Here is a 25,562-nt window from a genome sequence, read left to right as displayed (position 1 = left end):
GGCCGCCCCCCCCCTACGGGGGGGGAGGGGCAGGGGCGGCCGGAGGCTTTTTTGCCTGGGGCAGCAAAAAAGCCAGAGCCGGCCCTGGCCCAAGCCTCTGCACATGCCAATAAATGAACATACTCCCCCCATTGCTGTGTGTGTGTACACACACACACACCGTTTCCACTGCCTGTTCCCCTGCCCCATGGAAGCTGTAGCATCTGACGTGTGCGTTCTGTAGCAAAAAGAAATTGCTGGAGGAATAGACGCCTAAGGCCTGGTCTACAATAGGAAATTAGGTCAGTGTAACAACGCCATTAAATCGACCTAACCCCCAGTGTAGGTCAGTGGGAGAATTACCCATCAACCTAGCTCCCAGCTTTCCGGGGGGGTGGCAGGATCTGCACCACCGCAGCATTTTAAGGGCAGACGAGCCCTAATGAATTAGCAGCAGTCTCTTCGGTAGTGAGTATCGCACCTTGAATCAACAGCCTCTCCAGTCCTGTGTACCGCCTTGCTGCGGTGATCTAACTCCCAGTGCAAATGACCTCTGTGTTCTCAGGCACGGAGCAGCGGGTTCACTCCGTGCTGTATGGAAGGGGAACATTCTCCACCCGGCAAGCCCCAGCCGCCGGGTTTATTTTGATATACTGTAGCTGCATCCTGGCAAGGTGGATGAAAGGAGGGGAAGGAAAGCAAGTTGGTCCCACTCCTGCTGCCATTGCCCCAGCGTGCAGGAGGGGGCAGCATTGAGGATCCCCCTAAAATGGGGCAATCCCAGAGGCTCTGGGCATTCGGGTGTATGGTCAATATACGCCTTGACAGAACTGCCGGCTTGCAACAGCTTCTCCCTGGAGGGTTGGACGGGCCTAAGAACTCTGAGCCATAGACATGGGAATGGAGAAGGTTTGGCAAGCAAACCATGTGTTGATTAGAGAGCAGCTGTTCGATACCTGAACAGCTGTTGCATACGCCCCCCAAAGAGCGTTTGATGTGTTCAACTAGAAATGAGTTCTTGGTAGCTGAAGAATAAAAGCAGCTCATTTTCTAGAGCCCGCTGGACTTTCACACAAGATACAGACAGGCAAAAACCCATGACTTGATCAACCAGAAGGATCCACTGCCCTTCCTTGGCACTTGCCTACCCGAAAACTGGCACTGCAAGAACTAAATGGGTTGCAGTTCACACCTTTAATTACTTCACTGCACGTCCATGCACTGACTTCAGTTAGCTCGCTATATTTCAGAATACGAACGTCCATGCGCAGACTTATACTAAAATAACAACCGGTGTGTATCAAACCTGCTGTGGTTATTTGGGTTCCAGGGTCCACATGGTCCTTGGCTTACAGATACGTTTGGTGTTACATTTCCACTGGTAAGTGGAAAATCGGGTGGTGAGTTTCCTTGAGTTAATCTGAGCTGAAGCGGAACAGCTGTGGCTCTAACGCCATGGATGACCAAAGAAACCCAACGCCTCCTGGAACTGGCTCTGAGTTTTTGAGTCCCATTGCACTGGAAGGAGAACACAAGGGCAGGAAGAACCTGAGAAGGGCAACGAGGAAGGCAAAGAGTAGAAGCTCCAGGAAAGAGCTTTATGCCACGGGCTGACTTTCAAGCTCCTAACAAGTATCCAGATCTAACAGCAATGTCACATCTCATTGATCAGTCCAGGGATAGCGTATCGCTGCTGGGACGCGAGGGAAGTGATGTGTTATGAGCCGCTGGCCTCCCACCATTGGCGATAATAAATAATGGAAATATTGTCATGCTGCCTGCAAGGAGACAAGCTGATTTCTCTCCCTTTGTCCTTCGACCCTGAGCCCCTATGGGCAGGGACTGTCCCTTCTTGAGTGTCTGGAAAGTGGCCAGCACATGTTGGGATTATCGTAAGTGAGCAATTGTGATAGCCACCCTCTGGGGCCAACGTAGATCTAGCTAGTTTGAGAGCCAGGCTGTCATTGCTGCTGGTTGTACCAACTCATCTGCTCTGGGGAGCAGCCACGGAGGGGACCTGTAACACACCCTCACCAGCCAATTACACAATATCACCAAACAACGATACTCTGAAGGGACGGCCACAGGGTCACCTGCCCCTTTGAGGGCCGGGAGCCAGCCAGCCCTGTTCATTTATCAGGCCCAGCGGAGAAGGCATCAAGTGTTTTCTAGGAAGGGCTGAGAAAGTTCTGCGGGAAGGAGCTGCAACAGGAGACAGACCCCTGCAGTGGGCCCTGAAGCAGAGGGCATATCTTCCTTTCAGGATGGAGACAAGCCGGGGGGAAAGCCAACAGCAGCTGTAACCTAGGGCCTACCTAGAGGAACTGTTTTGGGTTTGATGTTTTGACTAAGTTTTAAGGATAAAGCGGTGCCCAGAAAGAGACTTGGGGCATGGCGGTATGGCCTTCCTGGGCAGGTCAAGAGAGCCAACCGGTGTGAGGGGAAACAGAGGCACCAGCTGGCCTGCACCCAGACAAGGTAAGGCAGGGATGAAATCCCCTCTGTGGGCTCTGGCAAATGTAACAGAAACAATACAGCGAATGATCAACCCTTATGAAATCCAAACAGAAAACAGTCAAGGTGAGGGGTCATTATGAGGTAATCCATATTGAAAACAGCGGTAGTCACCAAATACCCTTGGAATAAAAATAAACCTGGGGAGAGAATGTCTGAGGTGGACATCAGGGAGGCAGTGAGCTCAGAGCATTTACGGCCAGTGCAATCAATCACCTGGCCAGGGAATCTTATCCTGCATCTAGTCTAATACCCTGAGGTTGCACTACAGCGTCCATCCGAGATAGAGACATCCAGTCTCGAGTTCAAGAATTCATGTGGAGAATCTATCACACCCTGAGATAAGCTGTGTTAAAAAATGGTGCCTTGTTCCTGTTTTGAAGTGGTCTAGCTTCAGCTTCCAGCGACCGGATCTCGTTTGGCCTTTATCTGCTGGACTGGAGAGCCGTCAACTATCAGAAATCATCTCCCCTGTTAGGGACTTACCGAAAGTGAGCAACTTGCCTCTGAACCTCAGTAAGTTAAAAAGGTCTAGTTCCCTGGCCATGTTTGAGCATCCACACTGCATTGTAAACCTTGTTTACAATTGCTGGACCCGCGTCTCAGAACCTGGCTAGCATGTCCATGCTGCGCTACGCAGACCTTCTGACTCCAGTCTGCACCTTGACTTGGTCCACGCTGCAAAATGACAGGATGTGGACCCCAGTCACAGCGGGACTTGGCTATGACCCATCCCACTACCATGATCCTAGGACTCCAGTCCTGCGTGCTTGCTGACCAGAGTCAGACTGATTTGTGTGTGGATGGAAGAAGGGCTTAGGCTGAAACCTAAGTCTGAGCCTGGACTTAACGTGCAGTGTAGACAGACCTTAACTCTCACCGTGAGGAAGGTTTCCCAGACCTCGAATCATATTCACAGCCATTCTCTAAACCCTCTCCAATTTCTCTACATCCTTCGGAAGTGTGGCCACCAGAACTGGGCACAGTCTTGCAGTCACAGGCACACCAATGCCATATACACAAGTAATATCACCTCCCTACTCCTACTCGATAGTCCCCTGCTTATAATGATCACCCGTTCTAGCCACAGCAATCAATCACCAGATCACCTGGCAACCCACACACGGGTTGGTGACTCACAGATACCAGGACCAGGCTGACAAGGATTTAAAACATTAAAACAACAGAGCATGTTTAGTCTCATAAGAACATAAGAATGGCCCTACTGGGTCAGACCAAAGGTCCATCCAGCCCAGTATCCTGTCGGCCGACAGTGGCCAATGCCAGGTGCCCCAGAGGGAGTGAACCTAACAGGTAATGATCAAGTGATCTCTCTCCTGCCATCCATCGCCACCCTCTGACAAACAGAGGCTAGGGACACCATTCCCTACCCATCCTGGCTAATAGCCATTAGTGGACTTAACCTCCATTAATTTATCCAGTTCTCTTTTAAACCCTGTTATAGTCCTAGCCTTCACCACCTCCTCAGGCAAGGAGTTCCACAGGTTGACTGTGCACTGTGTGAAGAAGAACTTCCTTTTATTTGTTTTAAACCTGCTGCCCATTAATTTCATTTGGTGGCCCCTAGTTCTTATATTATGGGAACAAGTAAATAACTTTTCCTTATTCACTTTCTCCACATCACTCATGATTTTATATACCTCTATCATATCCCCCCTTAGTCTCCTCTTTTCCAAGCTGAAAAGTCCTAGCCTCTTTAATCTCTCCTCATATGCGACCCGTTCCAAACCCCTAATCATTATAGTTGCCCTTTTCTGAACCTTTTCTAATGCCAGTATATCTTTTTTCAGATGAGGAGACCACATCTGTACGCAGTATTCAAGATGTGGGCGTACCATGGATTTATATAAGGGCAATAAGATATTCTCCGTCTTATTCTCTATCCCTTTTTTACTGATTACGAACATCCTGTTTTCTTTTTGGACTGCCGCTGCACACTGCGTGGACGTCTTCAGAGAACTATCCACGATGACTCCAAGATCTTTTTCCTGACTTGTTGTAGCTAAATTAGCCCCCATCATATTGTATGTATAGTTGGGGTTATTTTTCCCAATGTGCATTACTTTACATTTATCCACATTAAATTTCATTTGCCATTTTGTTGCCCAATCACTTAGTTTTGTGAGATCTTTTTGAAGTTCTTCACAGTCTGCTTTGGTCTTAACTATCTTGAGCAGTTTAGTATCATCTGCAAACTTTGCCACCTCACCGTTTTTTTCCCTAAAGAAAAGAAGACTGGGGTGGGTGGGAACCTGATAAGTCTTCAAATATATGAAGGGCTGTTACAGGGGTGCTGGAACTAAGCGTGCTGGGGGAGGGGGTGGCACCCACCCTTGGCTTGAAGTGGTTTCCATCATATATAGGGTTTTCAGTTTGGTTCAATGGCTTTCAGCACCCCAGGGCTGTTATGAAGAGGACGGGGAGCAACTGTTTTCTATCTCCACTGAAGGTAGGACAAGGAGTAATGGGCTTAATCTGCAGCAAGGGAGATTTAGGGGCGATATTAGGAAAAATGTTCTAACTCACAGGGCAGTGAAGCTCTGGAACAGGCTTCCACGGGAGGTTGGGGAATTCCCATCCCTGAAGGTTTTGAAGAACAGGCTGGGCAAACCCCACTCAGGGATGATCTAGGTTTATTGGTCCTGCCTTAGCGCAGGGGGCCTGGACTTGCTCTCCTGGTGAGGTCCCATCCAGCCCGACATGTCTCTGGCGCTATCAAATAAGGCAAAGGCCTAGGCCGTTCTTTCCAAGCCAGGAGGGCTACTTTCAGACCCTTCCGCCACTCTGTATGGGAAGGGGGCGACTTGGACATTATCACGCTGAGCACAGCAGCGCCGAACTCCTATGACTCCCATTCCTGGGCACCTACAAGCCAGCAAGCTGAGCGGAAAGCCACCTAAACTAGCCAACAGGAAAGGTCGAGAAAGCAGCCGAAGCCCCGCCCCTCATAGGGATGTAGGGCCCTAACTCTGGGCCGGAGGGAGGCATCTCCCTCGACTTGGGATTCACAGCCAAGAGGCGGGTGCCTACACCACATCAGTTGTTCTCCAAGACAAACAGAGGAAGTGCCCCTCTGCTAACATTTCTCCCAGTGGCTAGCGCGCTCCCCCCAGGCATGGGAGACCCAGGTTCCCCCCTCGGGCTTGCTGTGAAAAAGGGATTTGAACTTGCCCTAACTCCTAGGTTAGAGGGTCGTCTGGGGCAGGCTCTCAATCTCTCCTGTCAAAGCTGTTCCGCTGGGCATAAATACTGAGTCAGTGTAGCAGTGGGACCGGACTTTGGGTCTGCCACCTCCCGGCAGGTGCCCACATGGCACCTCAAAATTATTCTACCTCTCTCTGGCCCACATTTTTCGATTGTCTCATTTCAAATTTTAGATCAATTTTTCTTTTAAAGGTAAAAAAAAAAAAACCCTTGAAAAGAAAACGTTTCCTTTCGAGTGGAACTAAACGCTATTGTTCTGACTGTTTGGGTTTCGTACAGCGCTCCCCAGGAGTAATGAGCCCCTCCGACAAGCTACCGTCATCCTCCAGTTCATCCACTCCAGAAATAATCTGTGTGTTACCCACCCTCTCCCCTCCCACAATCCTGCCAGATTAGAATTTCACACAGGCTTGTTTCGAATGACAGGCAATGAATAAAAGCCTCTCCGACTGTCACACATCAAGACCTGAGGGCGGGGGTGCTGTCAGGGATTCGTTATTCCAATGAGTCACATGGAGGATCACAGACTGATTTAACCGCAGCAAATCAGCCTCGCTAGCAAAACCTAGCTTCTAGCTTTTGGCCTGTGTTCACCCACGCTTCCAGCGTAGTGTGCGAACAGCCGGCAGGGGATACGTGCAAAGATCTCGGATGCACACGGGGAACTTCCTCTGGGCGATTACTCCCCACTGGTCTCTTTTGCTCTGGAATGCTACCGGATTTCACCCTCTGGGCTCGGCTGGCAACATGGAATGGGAGCAGAGCCCTCCAGCCGTCTGGCACGCTCTCTTCCCCAGGCACAAGGGGGAGCTGTGTGTTTGTAAGACCAGCAGGGCAGATTCCACACCCTGTCTTCAGTCTTGCATAATCCTCCCAGACAGCACAAAACACCAGCTACTGAGAGCAGGTAATGACAGGACAAATGAGAATTTCTGTGTACAGATTTTTAGCTATTGGTCGTTACCATAAGTACTAGTATGGAACTCCAATGGGCCTGGTTCTTTTCTACACTAAGGCCTCATTGCACTGCAAGCTTTAGAGTGGGTATACAGTATATTTATACTCACGTTAACGCCCTTTTACACTGCTAGGTCTGTGTACACCAGCTTTCCTGTAAATGGCCATCGGACCCATGTGTCTCATATGGACATCATTAATAAGATCATCCCAGTGACAGTTACAGATGGACAAACCAGTTTGGATAAAATAAGCTAGTTATCGCTGGAGATGGGGAAAGACTTTGGCTAATGCTAGTCTTCATTTTCAAACACGTCCCGGTTCTGGTCAGGAGGCAGAAATGCCAACATTCTGGAAGTAAATTTGTTTCTATGCAATTTTCAGGTTGGTTCTGCTGACTTCAAAGGTGTGGACACGCGTCAGATAGAAGCAAACCTATGTCTGCCCAGCGCTAGGGGCAGCCCCTTCGCCCCATTGAAACTTTACATTTTACAGCGAACATCCAAGCCAACAAACAAGCCAACATTCATGCACCGGGCTTCACTCCTAATTCTGCTAATTCTCCTAATCCAGTGCTGAAATTTCCTCTTTGTAGCCTGAGATCCCATAGCGTGGTAGAATGCCAGCAAGCTTGCATTCAAGGGATAGGGTTTAAATCTGTAATTCAGTTGTTCTCAAGCTGCGGGTTGCAAGCGAGCACTCTGTCCATCACGCTGGTTTTGTCCCAAAGATAAAGGACCTCTCCGTTTTCAAACAGAAATGGCAACATCTACTCAGAGCCCAGACCGGACACTTTCAGGGTTGGCAGAGGTTTTTCTGATCAGCACCTTTCTCTTCCCCCCACCTCCAATGAAAACAAATACCTCCCACCAAATCCCCCCTCCCCATCTGTGCTTGCTCCATGCATTTCTTTGTTGTCAGGGGTGTTTTAGGTAAATTCAACAGTGATCCGATTTGCTGCTGAAATGAAAAACTGGGAGAAATACACGTCACTAATTTCCCTGGAGAGTTGGGAGCAGCGGGGACAGCACCAGGCAGGGAGAATGAGCAGCACAGAGATAAGAGCGGGGAGACGTGACCAAGCAGCCACACCCAAGTTTGTATGACATTTGCCTCCTGAAAGAGTGGTGACCACAGACCTTGGGCTACTTAGTTGCCTATTCAGAGTAGCAGCCTCATTAGGGTAGGTTGTACCCCTCCTGGAAGTGCAGGGAAAACAGGATTAGGGGAGTTGCTTCAGGAAAGGGTCTCTCCATCTCTCCCCTTAGAAGTGACCCACCACAGGAAAATGTTTGATAGCCCCCACTCCACACGTCAAACTACAGACTCACCCGTTGCTCCTGTGTGGCGACAAAGGTCTGAAATCCAGGGGCCACTCCGAAGCCAAGTTCTTGGACGAAGGGCGGCTCCGACTGGCTGTGGATCTGAACTTTGACTCCAGCTTCAAACGTAGTTTCCTCTAAAAAGAGAAGCAGGAATGCTAAGTCACCAGAGGAAGAACATTTTCGCTAACTGGCCGCCGTGGCTCTGAGGGTCGCATGCAGATTTAAAAGGGAGCTCGTGCGTCGGATCATGTTTGGAATCGTTACTACATCGTTACAACCAAAAGGGGTTGGGATGAATTTATTATGCTGGCAAATGTGCTGTTCAGGGAGGAGGGGAGAAATCGCCGTGTGCTACTTGTCCGCTCAGTGGCATTTCACTGCAGGGCTCTTTGATGGACGATGTGGGGGGGAATCAGGACCATCCTTTGTGGTGAACCAAGCAGACTCTGGATTTGTCATTTCGGGGGGTTAATCAGGCTCACATCTGCAGACGCTGCTGCTGGCCATTGAAACATCAATAGCCTCTCCAGACCCAGAGCACGGAGCGGCCTGTTCTGTGGGCTTCTTCCCCCTTGGGTAGCAGCTGCATTATGGCAGGTTCCACAACTCCTAAAGGTGCCAGAGGGGTCCTAGGGATGGGAGGGGGGCCCTTCGCAGGTAAGCTGCCCTGTCTCCTGAAGAGGCCAGGCCACTGTCCAGACAACCTCTGTCTCTTTCTGAGGTACCCAAGGGACCACAGCTATTTTCTACCAGGCAGAAATCTGGTTTGAAATATATTTCCCGCATTACGTAAGCTTCCCCCGCCCAAAAAACCCACGTATGTTAAAAGAACATTACTTATGGCATGTCTTCACTTATGGCAGGGTAGAGCCCAGCCCAGCTAGCACAATACAAATAGCAGTGTAGACAGTGAGGCATTGCTTTGGAGGGTAGAGTACAGACACACCTGGACCCTAGAGTATATACCCTACATGGCTCTCAACACGCCCAAACAGTGCCTCCCCCATCTGCACGGCTATTTCCAGCAGTGTCGTGTCCCACAGCCTCCCCACTGCTCCAGCAGTGGGGGAAGACTCTGACTGGAGGAAGGCAGAGAAGAAAGGCTCCGGCAGCACCCCACTGCTTTTCCCGGTTGCCTTCCTCCTGCCAGAGCATTTCACTGCCACGTATAGCTACATGTATCCCAGGGGCCACCACAAGTGTGGAAAAAGCCTTGGGCTGCAAGGTCAAGCACTTGAAAATGTAGGAAATGCCAGGTTTACACAGCTGTCTGGACAACTTTGATTCTTCCGCCTTTCGTGTCCATCATGTGAATTGAACAAGCCAGGGGGCCTGTGGAAAATATACTATGTGATCATGTCATTAAAGACCCTGGGTACAATTTTCAAAGGTGTCTCAGTGACGTAAGAGTGCAAAGGTTAGGGTTTGTCTACCCATGAAAATTAATCCAGAATAAAGTAGGGTGTGAATTTAAGGCAGATTAACTATTCTCGATTAACTCCACATGTGGAGACTATTTCAGAACAACAGTGCCTTATTCTGAATTAGCTTAATCCATTTTGGAAGTGGATTAAGCTAATTTGGAATAACACTTGTATTCCGGAATAACTCCCTGTGTAGACAAACCCTAAGGCAGTTAGGAGCTAAATTCCATTGATTTACACTAACTGGGCATTTGGGAAACTGGGAGCAACTAGTCCAATATGCTCTGAAGTCTGCGTTCACAAATTCCCCTATAATGAACATAACTTTCCGAGAGCACTGGCTGGCTTCCCCAAGGCACAGTCCGCTCAGCAGAGCAGCAAACAGATCCCAGGAGCTTGGTAGAATTACAGCTGACCTTCAAGCTAACCAAGAATTGCAGCTCGCCGGGGCTCAAATAACCAAGGTTTCAGTGCTTATCAATAGGGGATTTTGCACGTGTCAACCATCGGACTTCAACGCTTACCAGTCATGGGGGATTTGAAGCTTGTGATGTCAGAAAGTTCCTTTCCACTAGATTCACAATAAACCCACATACTTGGCTGACAGCTTCTAGGTCATGGTGATGTGAGCATTCTGAAGAGGCCCATCCTCCCCCGATGGCTACCATGAGATGTTCAGAAGCCCCCACCCCCGTCCCTCTCTGGAAAGACACATTAAGTGGAACATTAAAGTTGATATTTAAACCCACATGAGGCAGGAATCCTCAAATTATAATCCTGCCCCCCTTCTCTCCTTCCTTTTGTCAGAAGTCTGCCCCTGCCTTCTCTTTGGACTTTCTCCTCCTTTGCACTCTACTTAAGTTAGTATGTTGGCTAGCGAGTGAGAAGGCGCAGTTTGGAAAGTAGCAATGGCCGAAAGCCATTTGGGGAGGTAGGGGGCAGAATGAGTGGACAAGCGCAGTGTGGCGTGGAGATGCACTTTTGGGCACATTGTGTCATGCAAGAAGTCCTCTATTCAGCACTGGTGATGCTGCACCCGGAACATAGTTCTAGGCACGGACAAATTGGAGGCAGCTCAGCAAAGTGCAACAGACGTAATAAGGGAATAGAGGGAGATGTGGAAGGAAAGGTAAAATTGCCAACCAGGCTTAGCATGGCTAAGCAACAAGATGCACCCGCATAACAGTCTGTGCATAAGGCACCAAACATCAGAGTCTCTGGGAGCCATCTACATATCTGAAGAGAGGTTGGGGCAAGCCCCCGTTTCATGCTCTTGGAGGGAGGCATGAGGACTATAAGGGCAAAGGCACTGTCCCAACAGATGTTGCTGACCAAAAACCTCTGTCTCGAGTGCACTGAGCACACATGTGCTCGATTATATACATATATATATATATATGGACAAGCACTCCAAGAAGAACTAGCTACACATCTAAGGAACACAAGAAATTATCCATGCAGGATGCTGCTCACCCCCTCGCTCTACCTACTTTTGGCTTCCATCCCTTAGTAATTAATAAAATGAAGGAAGAACACTATTATTTTTAATTATACTTTGTTTAAACCGGAATATCTTAACTAGTGTAAATCTGGAGTAGCTCCATGTAAATTTAACACCCAATGTAAATGAGAGCAGAAGCTGACCCTCTCTCTTCCCAGTCCCCTTTCCTCCTCTCCTGGGGGTCATGTTTCTGTCCCGTCTCTGTTGGGAGGACGTTGCAAAGAAGCATTTTTCGCACTTGGGTCCTGCACATAATGAATGTCCTGATCTCTGATGCTGGATGTTCTCTAAATTCTGACCCCCTGATAATCACTATTACCAGAGTATTACATCATTTAAAAAAAAAATACAAGAACTTTAAGCATAAAAAAGGGAAAGCTGCTGCCTAAAATTTATCACCACGGGTCACCAATAAATCCTGACTATGAACCCATAGGTTTGGGTAGCCAGGAGTTTTGTTAAACCCTCTGCAGAATTCCTGCATATTAAGTGCTCAAATGCACTTGTTCTCCTTTGACTTCCTTTAAAATCCTCAGGGTGCCCAGGAGCGCTGTCTGTTGGAGGTGGCTGATCATGACGTCTCACACTCCTAATGTGTTCCTAAGCTGCTTAGAGGGTCTCACAAGGTGCTCCAATAATCACTGGATTGTCTTTTTCTAGTTTTCCATAATTGGTCCACTTCATGGCAGAATTCTTCATATGTCATCACCTCCTTGTTTGCATTTCTGTCTGCTGGGATGGCAATATCAATGAACATGGTCTGGTTTGCCTTTTTTTCCTACAGCACCTATGTCCGGCCTGAACTGTTAGGTCTGTGACAACTGCCAGATCCTATAAAATCTTATCCTCTTCATTCTCTAGTGCGCTTTTGATCTGGTGGTAGTAACATCACCCAGTACTGAGGCTCCAATGCAGGCACTTGGCAGCCTCATTGTATCTGTTCCTATATTCTCTCCCAGCCAGGCTCCTGCAGGTGCTCAATACATGCTCCATTGGTTTTTCCTTTTCGGAACACTGCAGTTCGGGGAGCAGTTCTGTCGGGCAGTTCTGTTGCAAACTTAATTAAGCCTCAAGGACCGACTGCTCTCGGACATTCACAGTAAGGCTCTCGGTCTCTCTCTTGAGAGGCCTTCTACAAGCCAGGAGTTTGTTCAGCTCCGATCACTAATAGGCTGTCTCTCTCTCCACCACTGCACGTGCACTGATTTCTGTGTAAATCTTTTGTCTTCCTTTGCTGATTTGGTTTCTCCTTTCTTTGATGCTTTCTTGGCCTAGGATGCACACTCAGCCATCTCTTGTTATCGCGACCAGATTATCTTTCATTCTGGTCGACTCTTCACGTATTTTGATGATATATTCTTCATTCTCAATTGCTTCCTCCACCAATAGCAGACCTTTTTCCTCCATCACCTCGTCGGATGTATGTCCTGTCCACGTCTTGATTGGTATGCATTACTCTCTGAATCCGTCCAATCTGGAGGGAATATCTGGCACTGGGTGCAGCTCAACAGAAAGCGACTTTGATGCAGAGGCTGGAATCCGTGTGCAGTAATTTTGGACTCCATCTCGGCCAACACATGCATCTGTAAAATTTGTAACAAGCTACGTTGTTCTCGAATTGGGCTTGTCAGCCATAATCGGATTCATCAGGCACCTGACTAGACCTCTTGGGCATATACCATGATCCAATGGATTGATGCTTGCCTATAATAATAATGAATCACTAGGCACTTTCTTGTTTGGATATTCATTTTTTTCTTCTCTTCTTCATGCCACTTGATCACTCCAGCAGTGTACAGTATTACAGGTATCATCCACATATTAAAGACTAAGATACAATTCTTTGAGTTTTGTCCTTAGAGTAGATCTTAGTCATCTGTAATATCCTTTCCTCGCTTTTTTCTTTTACTTCCTTCTTTAGTAACTCAGACAGTTCCCTGATTCCAAGGTATTTGTAGGGACCAAGCTGAGAGATAGCTTGGCAAATACCTTCATCAGTTTGTATGGCGTCTGATTGTACCAGCTTGCCCATCTTTACAGACGCCACTCCACATTGAGCCAAGCCAACCTGAAACTTTGTATCTTCAAACTTTTCTACATAGGTCATCAGTCTCTGCATCTCCTTTTGTGACCATCCATACAGTTTCAGATCATCCATGTATTACAAGTGGTTAACTGGCTGTTGCTCTTCGCTGATAATAAGCACAAATTATCCCACAGAGCATCCGTGTTAGCGGCAGCATCTCTATCATGAACAGCACTGGTGATAAGGAATCCCCTGAAAAGTTTCCTTTTTTAATTTGGATATAAGAGCGGTCATACTGGGTCAGACCAAAGGTCCATGTAGCCCAGTATCCTGTCCTCCGACAGTGGCCAATGCCAGGTGCTTCAGAGGGAATGAACAGAACAGGTCATCACCAAGTGAATCATCACCGAGCGGCGATGTGATGGTGTGGACTCATTGCTGTGGTGCCTCCTGCTGGCTGTCCTGGGAATTAGCTTTGTTCGCCAGCGTGCCTTCATCTGGTGACGTCTCATTGCCATCACTTCTGCTCCAGGACCCATGTCACTCCCAGGACCACAGCGTCCTCTTCCAGACACAGCCCTCCGGCTGTGCCGCACTCGGTTCTCCCCACCCTTCCGGGGGACCGGCAATCCACTGTCTCAACGCGGGCCCACCCACTACTCCGGGTCACGGCCCAGAGACCCTATAGCTGGCAGCCACATGCTGCGTCCCCTCCAACCCTGCAGTCTATTTCCCCAGGCCACTTCCCCGCAGCCCTTAGCACCTTCTCCACCCTTGTCTGGGCCTCAGAAGAGAGGAGAAGAGAACAGAAGAGAAGAATACTTCTCCACGTGGCCACCAATTATACTGCCAAGATTTGCCGGGGGATGGAGACCTAAGCCCTGAGGTAAGTGGGGAAGTGGGATACCGGGAGGAATCACAAGGAGGAGGGTGCAACAGGGGAGGCTTCCTGATTCATACTGAGAAAGCAGGGCAATCGGCTAGTTATCTTAGGTGCCTGTACACGAACACAAGAAGCTTGTAAACAAGCAGGGAGAACTGGAAGTCCTGGCACAGTCAAGGAACTATCATGTGACTGGAATAACAGAGACTTGGTGGGGTAACTCACATGACTGGAGCACTGTCATGGATGGGTATAAACTGTTCAGGAATGACAGGCGGGGGAGAAAAGGTGGGGGAGTGGCACTGTATGTAAGAGAGCAGTATGACTGCTCAGAGATCCAGTATGAAACTGGAGAAAAGCCTGTTGAGAGTCTATGGGTTAAGATTAGAGACAAAAGCAACAAGGGTGATGCGGTCAGGGCCGGCTCTAGGTTTTTTGCCGCTCCAAGCAAAAAAATTGTTGGCTGCCTCCCACCCCAGCCCTGGGCTCTCACCCCCCCCCACCAGTGCCCTCCCCCACCCACACCCCCTGCCGCCCCAGTGCTGGGCTCTCCCCCCAACCCCACCCGCACCCCCTGCCGCCCCAGCCCTGGGCTCCCCCACACCAGTGCTGACTCCGCCCGCTCCCCCCTCGCCTCCAGCCGGTCCGGCGCTGGCAGGGTCGGGGTAAGCAGCAGGGCTCCCGGGCCGCGCCTCAGCCCAGGGTCCCTCCAGCCATGGCTCCCACCTCCAGGACCGGCCAGACCCGGTTGGGCAGAGCCGGGGGACCGCCCGGCAGAGGGCTGAGGAGCCAGGGCAGGGTAGCCCAGCACGGCAGCGCACCACCCTCTATGGTCCCGCTGCTGCTGCTGCTTCTGGCCACCCTGCCGCAGCCAATGGGTGACTCGGGCTGCTTTGCCCAGCCCCGGCTGCGGCGCTGGGGGACGGCCGCCCTGCGGCACCTGCAGGTGGCTCCATGTGCCCCGCGGGGCAGCCCCCAGCCCGAGTGTCCCCCGCTCGGAGCCTGCCCGGCCCAGCCACAAGGTGCAGGCGCTGCTCCCCCATGGCGTGAACCGCAGCAGCCCCAGGGCGCCCCCATGCATGACGCGCTGCTGCTGCCAGGGCTGGCTTTAGGCTTTTGCCACCCAAAGCAAAAAAATGATGGCTGGAATGCCGCCCCTGAAAATGTGCCGCCCCAAGCACGTGCTTGGTTTGCTGGTGCCTAGAGCCGGCCCTGGTGGTGGTGGGCATCTGCTATAGACCACCAGACCAGAAGGAGGATGTAGACGAGTGTTTCTTCAGATAAGTAACAGAAGTTTCCAGATCACAGACCCTGGTTCTCAAGGGGGACTTCAACCACTGTGACATCTGCTGGGAGAGCAACACAGCAGTGCACAGACCATCCAGGAAGTTTTTGGAGAGTGTTGAGGACAACTTCCTGGTGCAGGTGCTGGAGGAACCAACTAGGGGCCGTGCTCCTCTTGACCTGCTGCTCACAAACAGGAAGAATTGGTAGGGGAAGTAGAAGTGGGTGGCAACCTGGGCAGCAGTGACCATGAGATGGTCGAGTTCAGGATACTGACCAAAGGAAGAAAGGAGAGCAGCAGAATATGGACCCTGGACTTCAGAAAATCAGACTTTGACTCCCTCATGGAACTGATGAGCAGGATCCCCTGGGAGGCTAATATGAGGGGGAAAGGAGTCCAGGACAGTTGGCTGTATTTTAAAGAAGCCTTATTTAGGGCGCAGGAACAAACCATTACGATTTGCAGAAAGAATAGCAAATATGGCAGGCGACCAGCTTGGCTTAACAGTGAAATCCTTGCTGATCTTAAATGCAAAAAAGAAGCTTACAAGAAGTGGAAGATTGGACAAATGACCAGGGAGGAGTATAAAAATATTGCTCGAGCATGCAGGGGTGTAATCAGGAAGGCCAAAGCACAATTGGAGTTGCAGCTAGCAAGGGATGTGAAGGGTAACGAGAAGGGTTTCTACTGGTATGTTAGTAACAAGAAGAAGGTCAGGGAAAGTGTGGGACCCTTACTGAATGAGGCAGGCAACCTAGTGACAGATGATGTGGAAAAGATTGAAGTACTCAATGCTTTTTTTGCCTTGGTCTTTAGAGACAAGGTCAGCTCCCAGCCTGCTGCACTGGGCAGCACAGTATGGGGAGGAGGCGAGCAGCCCTCAGTGGTGAAAGAACAGGTGAAGGACTATTTAGAAAAGCTGGACGAGCACAAGTCCATGGGGCCGCATGCGCTGCATCTGAGGGTGCTGAGGGAGTTGGCTGATGTGATTGCAGAGCCATTGGCCATTATCTTTGAAAACTCATGGCAATCGGGGAAGGTCCCGGACGATTGGAAAAAGGCAAATATAGTGCCCATCTTTTAAAAGGGGAAGAAAGAGAATCTGGGGAACTACAGACAGGGCCGCCCTTAGGATTTATGAGGCCCTATGCAATATTATTAAACTGGTGCCCCTATGCCCCAGGGCAGTCCGGGCTCCCATGTGTATTTTAGATAAGGGGGGGTCTTTTGAAGGATTTATTTAAAAAATTATATGTCTGAAAATCCAAGCATTTAAGGCTAAAGACGAGTACTCAGATGGTGCATCTAAAAATCTATGCAAGGATTTTTTTACAGATGTGATTTTATAATCTTCATCGACACACTAATGAAATATTTTAAAGCAAATTTTAAACGAAGGTCCTGTAGACATGTTCAGAGTAAATATGACAGTCATGCACAACTGTTTTTGTCAGTAAATTCAGAAACTGACAGGATATACCTAGGGGTTGGCAAATGCCTGTTAAATGGCTTCATTAGCACTTGAATGGCTCTTTAACAGTTTCAATGTTGTGCTAATAGGTCTGGCAGGCTGGAGGCTTTTGCACTAGATCCCCTCCAGAGGTAGACTCACCAGGCTGCAGCTGCTGTGGTGGGAGCCTGAAGGCAGGGTCAGAACAGGGATAGGAAGCGGTGGGAGGATGTAGTAAATCATGGGGCACATGACTTATGAGGAGAGGCTGATGGAACTGGGCTTACTGATCTAGGGCCGGGGCTTGCTACTGTTGAACTGTTTGCTCAGCCCCCACCTGAGGGCCTGAGCTACTGACTGTTTACCGCACAGCCGAGCTAATTCCCCGACACCCCTGACCAAAGTAGCAAGGCGGCCTGGCTCCCCGCCGCCCTGGAGGGGGACGAGCCCCGGCCAACCAGCCTACACGTCCCCAGCCTGTAGCAGTGCATGGGATTCTTCCATCCTAAGTGCAGGACTCTGCATTTGTCCTTGTTGAACCTCATCAGGTTTCTTTTGGCCCAATCCTCTAATTTGTCTAGGTCCCTCTGTATCCGATCCCTACCCTCCAGCATATCTACCACTCCTCCCAGTTTAGTGTCATCTGCAAACTTGCTGAGAGTGCAGTCCATGCCATCCTCCAGATAATTAATGAAGACATTGAACAAAACCGACCCCTGGGGCACTCCCCTTGAAACCGGCTGCCAACTAGACATGGAGCCATTGATCACTACCCATTGAGCCCGACAATCTAGCCAGCTTTCTATCCACCTTATAGTCCATTCATCCAGCCCATACTTCTTTAACTTGCTGGCAAGAATACTGTGCGAGACCGTATCAAAAGCTTTGCTAAAGTCAAGATATGTCACATCCACCGCTTTCCCCATATCCACAGAGCCAGTTATCTCATCATAGAAGGCGATCAGGGTGGTCAGGCATGACTTGCCCTTGGTGAATCCATGCTGACTGTTCCTGATCACTTTCCTCTCCTCCAAGTGGTTCAAAATGGTTTCCTTGAGGACCTGCTCCATGATTTTTCCAGGGACTGAGGCGAGGCTGACCGGTCTGTAGTTCCCCGGGTTCGCCTTCCTCCCTTTTCCCCTGTTCTGTGCACTCCCCCTGAAGCTCTGAGAGTTGGAGACAGGAAACTGGGCTAATAGACCATTGGTCTGGCCTAGTATGGTAACATGTTATTAACCTATGTTTCCTCTGATTTAATGCCATCCTTTTATTTCTAATTACACTCCCTTATACTACCCTAAGCAACTACTTATCCCTGCCTGGTTATCCTCCACAGTTGTTAAGTAGTTACCATGTACTTCCCTGGGTAATTACCTTGCAAGAGATAGAAGATGGCATGTATTTAGTATATTTTATTGGAAAATGGGAACTGTTTTGTTAGAACATTTTTGGACCAAAAATATTTCATTTTTTAACCTTCCTCATTCATCAATACCTTGAGCTTCTTAAACAGTTGGGTTGTTCTTCTCGGACTTATCCACGCAAATTTCTGACAGGTGCGTGCACACATATGATATATTGCATTATGCGTCTAGAAACAAACTGTAGCAAGCACGGCACAGACAGATAATTTACAGGGAGCTATAACAGGTTTGTAAATTGTAGGACTTGTAACTTTAAATAGAAATTCCTCACGTGTAATATGCATTAACTCTAGAACTGGCTGGAAAATGTATTTTCCACCATGTGAAAAAGTTTGTAAAAAAAAGTTTAAAGATGGTTTGGTTTTCAGTTGCCCAGAACTGGCAAATGTTTGTTGCTTTGTCTTCAATGACAAAATGAAAAATGTAACAAAAGAAAAAAAAAAGAAAATTTCCCACTGACATTTCACTTTCTACGAACTAGCCATTTTCCATGCAAAAAACTTTGGATATTTTTGGACCAGTTCTAAATAATTATTCTCCCTATGAAATGTTTATTAGTACCAGTCTGGAGATCTGTATGTGTGAGACCATCTAAAATACATGCCGCATATGAAAGGGAAAAAAAGAAAGGGACCTAGAATTCAATCTGCTAAGAATCCATAGAATCGGACTATCCACGCTGAGGTACCAAGGATGCAGGGGAAACTCTGTGAAGAAACCTTTGGTAGCCACACAAGATTTTTTTTTTTTTTTTCTGGAGGGCATGTAAGACTCAGAACCTGAGCGTAGTTTGTTTTCTTAAATACCATTGTTTTCCTCTTTTGGTTCTCTGGAGACTTTAACAAACTCTTCCCCTCTTCTTAACAGCGTTTCTCCAACAAGCAAGAACAAGATCTTGGAGACACACCTCCAAGGAAAACAAGGAGGTCAAAGTCCTCGAAGGAGGCTGTCCTCTCCAACTCCTCCATTCATGTGGCTTGCCACAGTGTGGCAGGGAAAAGAAGAGAAAGGACCATAAGAATAGGATCAAGGGGGAAAAAAGTAAAGGGGCACAGAAGAAAAAAATGAACGGCAGGCAAATAAACGAGACGCCATGGACACAGAAATAAACCAGAGTTCAGTACCCTGAAACCAAGTAGTTCTGTCAGCCTTTCGTCTCTAAGGGTCAATACACAGAGATTGTTCAGGCATAACCAGGACCGTCAGATGTTTTGATCATATTCACACTAGAGGAGCAGTTCTCTACGGTGAGATGATCCATGGGTTCAAAGGAGGGGAGTTGTCAGCCAGACTTTAGTTCAGGGATCGGCCACCTTTGGCACGCGGCTCTCCAGGGTGAACACCCTGGCGGGCCGGGCCGGTTTGTTTACCTGCCGCGTCCACAGGTTCGGCCGATCGCGGCTCCCACTGGCCAGCACATCCCTCGGCCCGCGCCACTTCCCACTGCCCCCATTGGCCTGGAGCGGCGAACCAGTGGGAGCCGTGATTGGTTGAACCTGCGGACGTGGCAGGTAAACAAACCGGTCCGGCCCGCCAGGGTGCTTACCCTGGGGAGCCGCGTGCCAAAGGTTGCCGATCCCTGCGTTTAAGAGATTGTCTACATGGAGTTATTCTGAATAGCTATTCCTGATTAACTCCATATGTGGATGCTCTTATTCTGGAACAAGAATGCCTTCGTTTATTCCAGTGGATTCAGCTCAATTCAGACTAATTCAGAATAAATCACTCTCATTCCAGAATAAAAGTATCCACACATGAAGACAATCAGGACTAGCTATTCCCCTTTAAATTGACACCCGATCTTAATCTGAATTAGTTTCTCAGTGTAGACAGCCCTAAATCAAACACATACTCCTTCTCAATACCTGAAACTTTGAAAAGAAGGACAGGAGAACAGAGCTTGTCCATCAGACAATGCTGGAAACTCTCATGATTTTATTGTGATAGTTGGTATGTTTCTAGGGTTTCGGCTCCTGGAGGCATATCATTAGGTGATACTCTCATCCTTCATTTTTTTTTTTAAGTAAGTTTCTAGCTATCATGGTTGTGAAAAAAAATCTCTAAAATGTGACCTGAGGCCCAGACACTGGAAAACAAAAACAAAAAATCCCAAATGTTTTTTAATCTCATGATTTTTAAGCTAATATCTCAATTTTTAGGATCTGACTCATGATTTTGTGCTAATCCCATTCTTCAAAGTGTAGCATTTAAAAAAAAAAATTCCTTGCACCCCAGTCCCATCTTGGGACAGAGAGGAGAACCCTTGGTATCTGTTTTTGAAATGCATTACGATACAGCGTTGTATACAGCACAGTGTCCCCAAATAAATGGTGACTGCTCTTCTAGCTAAAGGATTACAGTTATGGTAATTAAATTGCTGGATTAATTTGATGTGTGCTTCCTGCTGGCTTCAGAATATTATAAATCATCAAGCATTTCTGTTGCTTCTATTTCTGATGACCCAAGCAATGCTTTCTGGGTTATATTGTCACTAGAAAATCTTGATAAAGCGCCAGGTGATCATATATTTGGGTACAGTTTATAAAGTCAATCCCCGTGTCTATATGGGGAGCTGCCATTAGAATGAAAAGCACTATCGCTGGTACTTGGGTACCCTTCTCCCCCCTCCAGATTACTATGTAACCCACCCAAAGCTTTTCTGTTGTAGATGAATGTCTCAGCTTTATTTGACACGAATTTAATGCCAGAGAGGTATGGGGGGAAGAATTGGGTCACGGGTCATTCATCTCTCTAACAGTTTGATCACTGCTCTGCCGTCTCTATCCTATGGGGCAGAAAAGGACACATGTTCCTATGTGGAGAAAAACAAAGCAAACCCACCTTCTCCAATTTGGGCAAAAGCATCCAATGCAACCCCCCACCCCGGTTCCCTGTCATAGGGGTCATGGGAACACGAAGCCTGGGTTAGGGGGCAGCCCAATGGTATTGTAGGAAACGTTGTGCCCTCGAGGAATAAGCACAGAATTGGGAGTCCTGGGCTCTAATCCTGACTCTTGGGCTAAACTCTTACCTGCTCTGTGCTTCAGTTTCCCCGCCTGCACCGTGGGGGTAACACGAGTGAGCTAACTCAGCGAGGGCGGGGAGAAGCCATTCATGTTTCGACAGTGCTTTCTCCGGCGCTCGTTACGGGTTCAGTGTTATTATTAGTGCACGGGGGAGGGTGATTATCATGCAGGAACAATCCTGTCTTGTTCTTGTTCTTAAGCGAGCACGCCACTGAACTGCACAACTGCCATGCATTCGCCTTCCCTCCCCGAAACCCACCACTCCTTCCCCCGTGTCTTCATTGCTAGCAGCCGGGAGCCATGCGTCTCTCCAGTAATGTTTTGCACACACACGTCTCTCGGGGTGGGAGACAATTGAGGGTTAGCCTTCGGCAGGGCTAACTGGTTAATATATTGCCATGGAAACCATGTGTGATGAATCAATCCCTCACATGTTTTTTTTTTTTTTGCTCTTTGTCTCTCTGTCAAGCTGGACTCTCTCCTTTCTGGCTATTTCACTTCCATGCAAAGTAGCCGAAGATCCAGCTGGCAGAATCCCGCAGGGGTTTCGGGGAGAGATTCGGGAAATCGGCTAAGGTTGCTGCAGCGGGGCATTGGCCGAAGGTGCCAGATGAAAGGAGTCCTGCATCCGGAGCTCACCCATGTGGGGCGGGGAAGCCTGGGAGTCAGATATTTCCCATCCCTGAGGATAGTTACAACACTGGAGCAACAGGCAGCTCAGAGAGAATCCCAGGTCATGGAGATCCATTCCCAGAAGTTCCAAGTCATTATCTGGGTCAACATCCTTCCTCCTACTGATGGGGATAACAGTCTCTTGCTTCGCAGGTTCATCATAGCAGGCCATCCCAGTCCATGCGGCACTGGGGGCTGGGATTTCCAGAGACGAAAAATAATCAAACGCTAGTCAGCATTCACTCCGCTGCACCTGTTTAACAGTGTTACGTCTCATGTTCCTAAAAGCGCAGGTTTCAAGGTTTCAGCCAGCCACTGGTAGGGTCAGGAAGAGATTCCCCCGCCTTCCACAATGTATTCTGGGAGGAGTTTATTGGTCTCCTTCCTCAAGTATCAGAGATGGCCACAGCTGGAGATGGGGTAGGCCAGGGCTCCGAGGTGGCACCAAACACGCTTTCTCTCTCTCGCTCAAGTACTTGGCTGGTTGGTGTTTGCTCACATGATCAGGGTTTCACTGATCACCATGTGCGAGCTTGGGAAGGAATTTCCCCCCAAGTCAGATTGGAAGGGACCTTGGTTTTTTTGGGTTTTTTTTTCCACCTTCCTCTGCAGTGTGGAGTGCGGGTCACTTCCCAGGATTATCTGGGTGTATCTCACTTCATCATTCCCCTCAGACACTGGTGCCCCTCGGTCCCTCCCGGTTTCTGCCTGTGATACGCAATAATCTAGTCTGCTGCGGGCTGTAATAGTTTGGGCTAATTTCAGTTGTTGGGTTCAGCGTGCGGGTGATGGGTGGTGGTGTTGGCCTGTGATGTACAGGTCAGACTAGCTGAAGTGATGGTCCCTTCTGACCTTAATCTCTCTGACTGTATGTTATACCCACCCCCAGACTAAGGTGCTGTTCCCAACCGGAACATTTTATTTCAATGTTTGCAAAAAAATCAAATCATCCCCATACACAGCTCACACAAAACCCTCTACCCAGGGGTGGGTCCAGGCACCAAATCAAATATACGGATCCATTGTAACTTGCTGTCAGGGCCGGCTCTGGCTTTTTTGCCGCCCCAGGCAAAAAAGCCTCCCACCGCCCCACCACCCCCGGAGCGCGGCAGGGGAAGGCGCCAAGCCCGGCCGCGGGCCGCTCTCCCCGACCAGCCGGAGCACCGGGGGGAGGGCGGCGAGCCCGCCGCGGCTCCGCTGGCGGCCGGAGCCCCGGGAGGAGGGCAGAGAGCCCGGCCGGGGCTCCGCTCTCCCCAGCGTCCAGAGCGCCAGGAGGAGGGCGGAGAGCCCGGCCGGGGCTCCGCTCTCCCCGGTGGCCGGAGCACCGCGCCGCGCCGCCCCCCTCCAGGTGCTGCCCCAAGCACCAGCTTGGTGGGCTGGTGCCTGGAGTCGGCCCTGGTTGCTGTAGAAAAAGTAGGATAAAGTTGAGCAAGAAATACTTCCCAGTGGTTATTAGGACTGGAATTGCTATTTTCAACAGCCATTGCCTTTTTTGTTGTTGTTGTTTAAAAGGAAGACAGTGATATTGCATTGGCAAATTCCCCATAGAAAGAAAGAGTGGAACAAAAGAATAATAAAGGCACCTCAACTTTTCCTCATTTATGGAGGACAGTCTTATAATATGCATCCAGATATCCTCCAATCACACAAGCTGAAAATTGTTCCACTTTACTGCAGTTCTGTAACCATATGGGAACCAATCCTGTCTGTGTTCTGTGCACATCTAAAATTCCTCTTGAATGACCGGCCCTGGGAGCGAGTTACCAGTGACCCGGAGGTGTGTGTGTGGGGCAATGGTGGGGGGGTAGGGTGAAGCCCAGAGCTGGGGCGGCAGGGTGTGTGTGTGTGTGGGGGGAGAGCCCAGGGCTGGGGCGGCAGGGTGTGTGTGTGTGTGGGGGGGAGAGCCCAGGGCTGGGGCGGCAGGGGGGTGCAGGTGTGGGGGTGAGAGCCCAGGGCTGGGGCGGCAGGAGGTGAGGGTCGGGGGGGAGAACCCAGGGCTAGGGAAGCATGGGGGTGCGGCAAGGAGCCCAGGGCTGGGACGGGGGGCAACCAAAATTTTTTTTGCTTGGGGCCGCAAAAAACCTAGAGCCGGCCCTGCTGTTGGCACAGCAATCACAGGGCCCAGGCTATTGACAATCTCTGTTTCGAAGGTAACAGAGACCTTTTTAAATGACAGTGCATGAGCGTCACACAGCAAACTTCAGCATGTCCCAGCACTCTGGTCCCTTCACCACCAATTATTTCATAGAATCATAGAATATCAGGGTTGGAAGGGACCTCAGGAGGTCATCTAGTCCAACCCCCTGCTCAAAGCAGGACTAACCCCAACTAAATCATCCCAGCCAGGGCTTTGTCAAGCTGGGCCTTAAAAACCTCTAAGGAAGGAGATTCCATCACCTCCCTAGGGAACCCATTCCAGTGCTTCACCACCCTCCTAGTGAAATAGTGTTTCCTAATATTCAACCTAGGGTAGGAATGAAGTGCAGGGGAGAGGCAGGCTAGCAGAGCCAGAGGCAGGGAAGATCTCTGGGTAGAGAGATCTCGTCCCTCTCCTTGGCAGAGAACTGAACAGAAACTGACACTGTCAATAATGATGGTGTATGGATCAGTAAAATGGTGGGAAAAGCAAGTGTAAACCAACTGTACTTTGACATCTGAAGGTCTCCAAGTCTGTGTAGACAGAGCAGAAGACAAGAGAGGAACATTGCCCTGTTACAGGGAGGTTAAAGATCTCGACCTTGGAAACAAAACACACACACGTCTGAACACAAGTCCACCTCCGCTACTGGTGTTAAAAGCTAGAAAGATACCAACATTAGTCACCGAGGTCAATCAATCCCTTCTCTTTATCTGCTGGAATACAGCCTGAAACGATATTTAATTTGGGGGTAGGGCTTTGGGGGGTGTTAAGAGAACTGTTTGAAAAGCTCACCTCGTGCTATTTGATGTCGACAAGCAATCCTGTATCCCAAGCCCGTGACAGCAGCTTTTGAGGACCAGATTCCTCAAGTGCTAAGAAGGGAACGAGGCTTTGTTTTCTAGAGAATTTTCACCGGAAAATGGCGTTTCTTGTTGCACGTTTTGGGCCGAAAAGAGTGAATGGATTTCTACAAAAAGCCTGTGTGATGCAAAAGACAGAGGGGAAAAAAGATTCCGTCTGCCTGGGGACACGAACACAGGGAGAAATGCAGAGTTCTGTGTGAGCTTATGTATTTCATCAAAACGATGCTCTGTCCCCAAAGCAGGAGGACTGGAGTCGAAAGGTCCCTACATCCTAGCGGGGCCGAGGTCTGCATGGTGGGGATGCCCTGATTGCTGTGGGTGCCGACTGTAGAAACAGAGTTCTCTCCTGAGACAGCCAGAAATGTAACAGGCTTTTCCCGCTTTTAGAACGTAGCTGCTATGTGTAGGTTGTACCGTACACCCAGCCTCACTTTCATCACGCTAGCGAGTTCTCGGAGTGGGAGTAACATGCCGGGAGCAGCTGTAAGCCCAGCCACCAAGGGAAAGCTGCTCTGACTCACAAGCTCCTGGCTACGGTGGATGGGAATCTGAAAGCTAAGTGGCCTGTTTGGACTGGTCAGCTGCACCTCAGAGGACCAACTCACTGTTCTCAGGTTCTCTGAGTTGGCTCATGTTGGGCAGTTCACGGAGCCTTTTGTTCCCTAGAGAAGGCTAAAAACGGGAGAGCTGATGCAGAGAGTGTAGATGCTGGACCGTGCAAAAGTTACAAATGATCAACTTGCATCATGGCACAGAGAAGGGCACTGAGATGGAGTGGAAGCTTTCTGTCAGAGGCGGGAGTACAGGGGCGAGGACGGCGAGGTGTGGAGGGGCGAGAGGGGGGATTGATAGAGGTGTACAAAGGAAC

At 49.3% G+C, this 25,562-nt stretch overlaps 1 protein-coding gene across 1 annotated transcript in view; it reads right to left on the bottom strand.

The window, feature by feature from the left end:
• LOC112118288 (acid-sensing ion channel 2) overlaps positions 1-25,562 on the bottom strand; it is a 1,160,041-nt gene that overhangs the window by 101,419 nt on the left and 1,033,060 nt on the right. The window contains exon 3 of the mRNA XM_026654764.1: positions 8,007-8,134. Within this exon, the coding sequence (XP_026510549.1) occupies positions 8,007-8,134 (128 nt within the window). The remainder of the gene's footprint in view (positions 1-8,006; positions 8,135-25,562) is intronic.

The sequence above is a fragment of the Terrapene carolina genome, unplaced genomic scaffold, assembly GCF_002925995.2.
Source record: "Terrapene carolina triunguis isolate 2854851 unplaced genomic scaffold, T_m_triunguis-2.0 Scaffold193, whole genome shotgun sequence".
NCBI classification, from domain to species: Eukaryota; Metazoa; Chordata; order Testudines; family Emydidae; genus Terrapene; species Terrapene triunguis.
This window is presented reverse-complemented; position numbering and strand designations above follow the sequence as displayed.